The sequence below is a fragment of the Lepeophtheirus salmonis genome, chromosome 2, assembly GCF_016086655.4.
Source record: "Lepeophtheirus salmonis chromosome 2, UVic_Lsal_1.4, whole genome shotgun sequence".
NCBI lineage: Eukaryota > Metazoa > Arthropoda > Copepoda > Siphonostomatoida > Caligidae > Lepeophtheirus > Lepeophtheirus salmonis.
This window is the reverse complement of record NC_052132.2, coordinates 27,398,264-27,408,447: the sequence shown is the minus strand read 5'-3', so window position 1 is coordinate 27,408,447 and position 10,184 is coordinate 27,398,264. Positions and strand designations below refer to the sequence as shown.

Genomic DNA, 10,184 nt, shown 5'->3' with positions numbered 1-10,184 from the left:
AAACATTAAATAATTATTTTAGTACGTGTGTTTCCTCTCGAGCGTAGCTCTACTTGGTAGCTATTTAATTCAAGAATCCTCTCCAAATAGAGAGGGATTTATTCATAATTTAGTCATAATTAATATATCCATCTACTTAGTTTTCTTATATTTGTTCAAGTTTTCGTCTGAGAAAATACAAATTAAAACTGGAAAATGAATTATGGATCATGTTTTTAATCCTTAAATACAACGAGAAACGGAAATTGAATTATATAATATGAGTTATAAATAACATACCCAATGATTGAAAATGATAGCACTTGCAAATTATAATAAATAAATCCTATTAGGATGCAGTTAAAATATCATCTGCCCAACTATAAACACTACATAGTTAACATGCTTATTTTATGCCCCAAAATAACTATCAATATAAATTCACTAGATAACTGTTACTAAGGTTTGGAGAGGCCCCCAAATACTAGTAAGTCTACGATGTATTATAAAGTACTACTTTATACTAGGAGAGTATTTTCATAGATCAGGTAACAGGATATCTAGTGCCGGTTTTACTTTCCCTATGCCCAATACTTTGACGTAAGAAATAAAAACCTCGAGTGAAACTATTTTCTAGAAAAAAAAAAAATTCGGAATTGCATTGAAGAAATAAATAAATTCAAAATTAGATTTAAAGAAAGAAATAAAAGAGCACGCACATTTACCCCCTGACCAACAACCCCTCCAAGCAACCATAACATTCATTTGTGAATTTGGCGTTCTATTGTTTATTTACTGTACTTTTCAATAAAAATGATAAAAAAGGTTGGGAGTTTAAGGGTACGGGGGTATATGGCTCGAAGAGTGAAATAATAGGGGGTTAAAAAACTCAGGGGTTCAAGGACAGGGATATATGTCCTGATCCCAAGTTAAATTAATAATTACTTTTGCATGGTTGTTAAAAGATATAATGTTTGGTTGTATGATTGCTATTTATTATAATATGAGGTTAAATGCTGGGGGTAAATAGCCCGGGGAGTGAAATGCTAGGGGGTAAAAGGACAAAGGGTAGTCATCCAGGGGGTAAGATCCCTAAATCCATCTTAGGGCCCTACATTGATGCACTTGTAACCACATATCAGTAGAATAGGAACCAGGATATCTAATATTAAAAGTGCAGGTGCTTGAATATCTTTCGTTTTCAAAAAATATTCTTTTTACACTCAAAACTTAATTTATTTTTATTTCTAATGAGGATGTATTTAACAAAGCAATTGGTCATGAATGTAATAGTAAGAGTCTAATTTTTTAAATACTCTAAATCTTACAAAAGCTCTATTTGATTAAGTATAATCAAATAATTTGTTGATGTATAAGTCAATATTGGGAATAATTGTTCAAAATGAAATACACTTTAGAATTAAAGTTTGAAAAGGGATGTTCTTTTTAAATGAATGTTTCTTTTTAATTCAAGAAATTTTATTCTTTTATGATGAATTGATCAAAATATTCAGCATATACTCGTATATAAATCACTAAAATGAGACAATACAATGGCAATTTCTTGGGTGATTTTAATAAACGTAAACAAACACAGAATTGCCAATAAGATCGCATTTAAATATTTATTAACAACATTTTGAAAAAAGAAGTAATTTTGAAGTCAATTAAAAGGTGAGGAATGTAGGAGCACCTAGAATGCTCCTACATTTAGTATAACAGATTTGTCGTCATAATAAAAATCCCGGATCATTGCTAAAGACTCGAATGTAGGACTGGACGGTGTGTTCTAAAATTTATAACAGGGTATAATTTGAACTATAAACGGTAACACTATATAAATTTATCTTAACATTTATATATTCATATAGGCTTCTGAAGCGGGGAAAACACACTTGGTGTGGCAGATATTAATATACCCTTGTACAGGGAGTACTATAGTGAATTCAACTCTTTGAGCAGAATACACCTCGTCTATTATAAAATAGAGACATATCTGTCCTTAGCATCGAGCGAGGATATTTTAAAACTCAAATAATCAGATGTTGAGTTATTTATTCCTGCTGCCATTGATAAAATGCTAGTGAGTCAGTCTTTTGATGTGTTTTTCTAAAGGCAAAACAATTAAGCCAGACGAAATTATTTGTTGATATAAAGTTGGACTTGATGTTTGCCATAGCACGGACATTCCTATAATTAGTGGAGAATATCTCCTACCATATGGAGTTTTTGAATGAAGTAATAGCTGCTCTTGTATAAATTCAAGATGATTACTTTTTTCCTTGAAGTTATCGAGGACATCTATGATATCCTCTAAAATAAAAAATTACTCAGTTTAACTACTCAAATATGATAAAACATTGTTCATATTTTGATCATCAGGTTCAAATTCAAGAAACCAGGACAGCAGCAATGCATTTCATAAAATCTAAAAATTAAAAATTGATATTATTATATATCGTGATTAATACATTTAGAGTTGTGAATTCGGAGTTTTAAAAACATTATAAGACTCCACAACCATGTAATAACTAGTGAAGTGTGACCCAATCATCAAACATATTCGATGATAGTAAATAAAAGGATACCATGACAGGGCTGGATTTATCATAATGACTGAAGGGGCTGAAACCCTAAAGCCCTGCGCTGCACTTACTACAAAAAGTGCTTAATAGGTCCAGCATCCCTAAACCTTCGCGGAGAAATTTCTCAAAACATCCAGCATCTTTGTACACCTACACTATGGGGACCCCACACGTTATTGATCCGACCTTGGAGCTCACCTATTATCGGATGCAGAAAGAACTTGACATTATAATTAAAATCTTACCCCTCTCCTTAATTTAAACACAAATCATCTCTAGTAAGAACTTCAGGATACCTTTAATGACTAAATAAAAAGAAAAACAACGTGGATCTTCTAAGGTAGTAAACAAAAAACAGTACGTTTTCCATCTCTATAGTACTCACTGCCTTGCATTACCAAGAAATATTTCACAGAGTACAGGGGTATTGTGCTAAAATAACCTTTAATAAAAATTCAATAAAAACTTCATGTATAGACGCCACAATAAAGCCTCAAAAACAGGGGCGTCCCAAATCATGGAATTTTTGTTCTTACTATAATTTTATTTGGTCAGGATGAAAAAATTTTACACGAAAATAGGGGTAAAAATTATGTCTTGAAATTTTTTTTCTTAAGTAAAAAGGTCACTCGGGCAAATTATGGAGCAGAGCAAAAAATTTCATTTTAAAATTAGATTTTTGGAATTTTTTTCATACCATTTTAATTTTTGGACTTTAAAAAAAAATCCAAAAACCAAGCCCCTTTCCCCCCCGAAAAAAAAAATATATCTATATATATAATCCTGTGACGCCCTCGATAAAGGCTACATTTCTTAAAAACAAAGCAAGTATACTAAACTGCTTCAAATTTTACTTTTTTGATCAAACATATGCAAACTGATATTTTTCCCAGTCTTCTATAAAGATCTAAACTAACTAACTATAAAAATAATTTTGATTTTGGACATTGGATATTTATTGCATTATTGTTGACGTTTTTTTTAAATGCTTCAAAATTCAAGATTTGATGCCTTTGCCTTCATTGTTGCTACCCAGAAGTAGATACTATTGTATTGAAAATGGCAGAAAATGAAATCTAATAACATTTTCTTGAATACGGAAGTAAAAAAATGACTATTTGTGAAAATTTTGACTATTTATCATTCACAATGATGGATGACATCATTCATATGACATGCAATTTCATTTCAAAAATCTTGCTCTTAATATTTTACTATAATGAGAAAACCTCAAAAAATATTTAATCGACAATAAACACTTCCTACTAAAATAGATGACAATTCCGATTGAACATATTTCAGGTATGAGTATGACTAAGTGTTTTAGAAGAGCTTCCGAGAACCAAGAGAAGATACAATGTAATAAGTGAATGATGTATTAGCAGAAGTCTGAGAAATTTCAAGTGATGAAAACTCAGATAATGTGAAGAAGGGAAACTTACTGATGTACCATTCATAGAAAGTTTCACTAGAATCCAACAGAGCAATGCTACTTTAGAGCTGACATAAATATAGGGGCTCATAAAAACACTGTAGACATGGTACTTGATACCACAGCGAGGAATAGTCATCAATATGGGTACAACGAAGCTAATCGAAGAAAAACTAGAGGGAAAGGTGTCCTACTTCAATTGTCGTCATCACATATTATAGGCAATAATTGACATGCTGTTTTGGGTAAAGTTAATAGTCCTGAATATCCAATGTTCAACAATTTGAATGAAATATGAGAAAAATTGGATAAGGTCTTCCGAAGAGTTATCGGCCAAATTGAAAACGACTTGCAATAGAAGATGACAAGCACAATTGCAACGTAAGCAATTTCCTTGAGAAAACAAGCCCATAAACACATTACAGAGAGGTGGCAGAGCTGTGAATGATTCTACTTGGTGATGAAAATCCACAATATATCCATCGGGACAAGCCAGGTACCATTCAACAAGGCCGTTAACTGCAATAAAATGCTCATGTTTTCCGTGGAAATAAAATACAGCTAATATTAGAAATAAAGAGACATAAAATTAGACAAAAGGCAAGCCAGTGTTTCTTGTCATCAACATAGCTACAGTTCTAACAGAACTGAGTCTAACTTTCTGTTTGACGCTATTGTAGAAAAATGTGAGTTTCAAGAAAGCCATATTGATATTGAACACATGACAATACATCTATAGTGATATATTGTTTGATAAAGTCGATTTAAAAAAATATTATTTGTACGTTTGTGTATCAAGAAAAGTTCAAATTTTCTCAAATATCAGTTATTTTGCTTCCAGGAAAATTTTATTAGCTTTCAATTCCATACCGTTGACGAATTAATTACCGTATACTTTCTATACCGTACCCCCTACTCGAATGCATTAATTTCTTTTTCCATACATATGAATATTAGTAGTAGACAAAAATGGGTAGTTATCGGTAATTGAGTATTTACCCTAAATCCACAAATAAAGAATCCAAGTCAACTTGTTCACAGTAAAAAAAATGAAGATTTTTATTCCAAATAAAACTTCAAACAGTTATACATAGTAAGTTAGGAAGGTACTCAAAATCTTACAGGTTTTTAGATAGTTATGTACTAGTAATATAAGCATACATAGGTAATATTAATAAAAGATTATAAACAGGGAAAATATATATAATTTGTTAAATAACATACAAGAAAAAAACCCAACAAACAAAAACCAACACTCCTTCTAACATTGAAATTGTCCGGAAAATTGAACATTATTAAATAAATATATACACTATCTGGCCGTCTGCTACCTCTCTGAATATGACTGAACTAGGTATGTCATAGTTGTTATAGGTTTGCGTACAATTAAAATAATATTGAGATATGCATTTATAAAAAAAGAATTTGTATAAAACAGAATAATATAAATCCAGACAGACATGATAAACCCCTTCAAAATGATTTTTTTCCTCAATAACTTAAACTGAAGGTCAATAATATGTTATGTAAGATTGGGATAACTTCAGAGGACTTAAAATAATAAATAGTGTAATAAGTCAGACTATATAAGCATGTAAACCCACCATGCATCCCCATGTTCCGCTAAGAGAAAGGGCTGCTGAAGTGTAAGGCCATGTAATGTTGGTTGACAGGGTAATAATAACAATGATATAACAAGTTGTAAAATCAGTAATGCTTCTTCATAGATAAAAAATTATTATTTGTATATCGTTATGCTTTAGGAGTAGTGAGTATTCGTTTATCGTTGTAGTCGAGCAACATCTTGACCAAGAGTTTTCTAACATATTCTTCAAATGCAATAAAAAACTCCTCTTTCTTTTGATCAGATCCAGTCAATTGGATAAATACAGTATCTAATACACTTAGATTCGTTATGAATTTTGGAAGGACAACATCTGGTGTAACACTCTCAAGGACAGAGAGGACAAGTTTTTCGGTATCATCTGTTAAGCGAGGTTTGCCTCCAAGAATAGCTTCCATCTTCTCGAACATATCTCTTTCGTTGTTCGAGTTATAATTAGAAGCAAAGGATATGCGACATACTCTATATCGAACGCCTCGATAGTCGACCTGTCGACACGCGTCAAAAATAACAGGATCATCTCTATGGAAGTAAATGTCTAGTGGTAGACCTAGACCACAAGCAAGTCCATCAAAACAGACTTGATGTATGTTCAAATATGCTTCTTCCTCCCCCCTGTTGATGGCAGAAACGAATAATGGCAGAACGGGGAGACAAAACAACCCTCACTGTCCCACTCAAATCCTCCAAAACATCAGGAGGGCAGCTCCCCACAGAAGTGAACTCTCCTTTATGAGTAAATGACTCTATTAACCAGGAAGGTTCTTCCAATGTACCAATATTATGAGCTTTAAAGAGTATTTTAGTACCTTTTTTAGGGAGTAAAGATCGTCTTCGAAGTTGAAGAAGAGCTGGAGGAACATGTGGAAAGTGAAGGAACTTGACTCGGCAGGATGTTGATTCCACTTTGGACTCCACAATCCCTGTCGTCGTTACATCCGTTTCTCTTAAATTCAAATCTAGACCTTGTTTATTTTCATTACTCTCTACGACCTTCCGGAGAGATGCTCTGAAGCCGGGATCAAAGTATCTTCGCCGCAGTTTAAGGAGGGACGTTTCAGGATTGACGTGGAAGACGTCCGGGTAGAGTTTGAAGTAGGTAAAGAGAGCGGCTTTTATATTTTTGCAGCCAGTGGCGTAAAGGAGCGAGGACTTGACGGGTTCTGAGCGGCGGTAGTATGAGAGTCGAAGAGGGAACTCCACTTGGTGATAGAATTTGGCAAGAAAGTAGAGAAAGAGTCCTTCTACGAGAATGAAGCTTAGGTTATTGCGACTCTCATCCTTGTGCAGACTACTGTCCACGTAGCGGACCTTCTCTTTGGAAACCAGGAAGAGGTCGCTTCGAGCAGAAAGAAGGGATTCCAAATCAAAGTGAGGGGATTTACTCGCCATGTTCCGTATCATTCCTGAGATATTTGGGGGCATGAGGTTGTTGGCAGACACGTTCTTAGGAGGACATTCGCTCAAGGATATAAGTCGGGATCGCAGAGACTCTAGGGACTCCTCAATCACACCCCGGTATGAAGCAAGGGCATGGACGTAGCTACGGAAGTAATCCGGCATCATCCGCTTATGAAGCACGTACTCCGCTGCCGAGAGTCGCCAATTAAACTGCACGAACTCCACACGAGCCTTTCCTTCCAACTCCTCCTCACCACTCAAGTCCTCCTCTTCCTCCTCCTCTCTCTCATCCATCTGGCGGGACTCCATCTCTTCATCCACTTCCCAATAGGATTCTAAAGTCATCCTCACTCTCAATTGACAATTCTTTCCTCAATAGTCAATGGGGCCCTCAACTACGCTAGTAAGTTGAATTGGAGTAATAAATGGAAAAGAGTCTAATTATGAAGAACATCAATACAATATAAATAAAAAACTTGTTAAGCCTCTCAAAGAAATATAACCGCCAATTTTTAGGGACATAGACACTTCCAGATAAAATAATGCACTAACACTAATACATTGGACTAATTCATTAATAATTACATAAAAAATTATCATTATCAAATTATTCAATTGGGTTTGAAATTCATTAATTGTTAGCTCAAACCCATTCCTTAGATTATACCAGTGGTTCTCAAACTGTGCGCCGCGCAGCTTTTACAGGTATTAAAAGCTGCAAATACCTAAAATAGACGTCCTTTCCAGTCCAGATATAAAAAAAAACCAATTTTGGTTAGTTATGGAGCGGGTTCAGACACAACACAGAAATAAATAAACTTCATAGACGAATGATCATTATGTTTTTCGTAAATGCGTCATTTTTCAATATATTTAACTTCATGATAAGATTTTAGTCCAATTTGTATAGAGTGCGGCAGCAAGTATCAGTAGTATTGTAATTTCGCTTCGACTATATAAAGTTTGAGAACCACTGTATTATACCAACATTATCATTATGAACATTTTTGTTCACGAGCCCTATTTTTCAAGAAAAGTACTCTTATAAGTTTGAGTTCAAGTAGAAGAAAAAAAAAAGGAAAATATGTTCAGAGATGGACTCCTATTGGATTTAAATAATAATCCAATAAGAATTCCCACAACAAAGTTTTGATGCGTAAATAGAATCTAGCCTGGGAACACTGTCAGCTGTAACCAAGTAATGAATATGGACCTCGTTCTATTTTTCGTGCTTGACCGGAGTGCAAAATAATTTTCTATTGTTAATAAATGCAGTAAATTGAAACTTTAACTTCTCCCTCATTTCAAATAATAATTACATTTCTTTTTATAAGAAGTTAAACCATTAAACAATTATCCTTTTAATGGCATAGAATATGTAAAAATATTTTTAATTTGACCCAATTTGTATGATATGACGCATATGTTGTGTACAATACAATACATATGTATCCAAGCCAACATCTGCAAATAAGTGAGAGCAAATATCATGTTAGAAGTAAATAATTAAAGATTCCAAAATTGTCATGCACTAATAACTCAGTAATAGTATTCACTTTCTTCATTCAAATAGAATCAAAATTCTTCAATATCTAAACATCAAATTTTGTTTCTGAAGAAAAGAGTAAACTTTTTGCAAATAAAAAGTGGTTCAAAGAATTTATTATAAAATTGGGTTAAATTAAAAAAATATTTTACATTAAAAAGGAGAATTTTTTAATGATTAAACTTTCTGTTAAAAAAAAATATCATTAAAAATGAATAAGACATAATGTGATAAAGTTACAATTTGAAGTCTTTACTTTATAAATATTATTAAATTCTTTTGTACTCTAGTCAAATAAGCGCACGCCTAAATAAGATATCATTCCATATTCCAAGGACTTCTTATATTTTGCATATTCATTTAAGTTTTCCTTGATATAAACTGTATTTTATGCACGATGCACCGATAAGCTTGTTCACTTATTCCTGAATCGGATGCAAACCAGTATAGTCTTTATTCATGTAGCTATACGCATTAATAATTAATTATCTACTTGTTGCTTAGATGGTACTAGCTGGAAAAGAAGGTACTTCACCTTAGCTTCCAGTCTTTTTCTTTCCACCTATAATACGGTAATCTCAATTCTCTTGTGGAAAAAAATATGCTCCTTTTGCTCCTACTCCCCATTCTTTCAACCCATGCTGCCATCCTGGATATTTTCCAACCTCGCCCATGTGAGTGTTCGGATTTTACATGGTTGAATAGAGGTGTCTTAGTGAGTGGGTTTTTTTGAATTCTTTTCTCTTTATTTCTTCATGTCATTTTAATAGGTAGGAGACTGTTTGGCCGTTGATCTCGAGGGTTCGCCTTTATGCTACGTTCATCAGCCAAATCGATGTCTAGATGCGGAGCCAAGTTCAATATTCGTAGGAATGGAGGCGAGTCGATTAGCTTGTACCTCGCGTTTTGGAGGTCGACAGTCATTAGAATTAGAGGATGTAATGGACCTTGAACCTGTATCTACGAGTAGTGGGAGTTTGCCATTTATTCCAAAGAATAATTTCTAATAGTAATTTAGACCTAGTCACATCCAATATATCACTATATGTCACTATTTAAATATCATGTACGTTTCTGTGAAGGAAAAAATTAATTTTACTTAAATTCATATTTTCGTAAGTTGCCATGGGCTCAATTCTGTAATAATTTCTTTTAAAATAGTTATTTAATAAATATTTTGATGCAATTTAGCACATTCTTATACTATGATTTATGCAATAATTCATTTTCTCACAATGATTTGAAGACAATTAGTCAACACGTCTATATAAGCGGCTTGGCTAAAAACTTTTAAAGCAAAATATATGTAAAGTTTGTGTACAAGCAAAGTGTACAAGTTGCAACTTTTAAAATAAGATGAAGGACTTAGAGTAGTTGGATTGAGCATCACGCAATAGTTAATTGAAACAATTAAGGGGGTGAAGTTTTGTAAAAATGGATTGAAGCCAATAATTGAATTTATCTCTCAGCGCAAAATCCAAAATTGATCCAGATTCTCTCAATCATCTAAATTCTGAAATATCTAGGATTATAGTAATTAGGGGCTATTATCCTTCAGTCATTTTTACCCTTTAAACAATCCCCAATTTAAAGATTAAGATTAATAAAACTTATTTA

At 33.2% G+C, this 10,184-nt stretch overlaps 1 protein-coding gene and 1 long non-coding RNA gene across 2 annotated transcripts; one reads left to right on the top strand and one right to left on the bottom strand.

Annotated features, from left to right (window-relative positions):
• Window positions 1-5,030: 5,030 nt before the first annotated feature.
• Window positions 5,031-7,499, bottom strand: LOC121113517 (uncharacterized). The gene is made up of 2 exons (XM_040707308.2): window positions 6,430-7,499; window positions 5,031-6,348 (listed from the first exon to the last, which is right to left on the bottom strand). Exons 1-2 carry the CDS (start codon window positions 7,364-7,366, stop codon window positions 6,191-6,193), a joined length of 1,095 nt encoding a protein of 364 aa, XP_040563242.1. The 5' UTR covers window positions 7,367-7,499; the 3' UTR covers window positions 5,031-6,190.
• Window positions 7,500-9,112: 1,613 nt separating this feature from the next.
• On the top strand, window positions 9,113-9,757 carry LOC121113518 (uncharacterized). Its single transcript, XR_011779008.1, has 2 exons — window positions 9,113-9,282; window positions 9,338-9,757. It is a non-coding gene; the product is annotated as an uncharacterized lncRNA (long non-coding RNA).
• The last annotated feature ends 427 nt before the right edge of the window (window positions 9,758-10,184 follow it).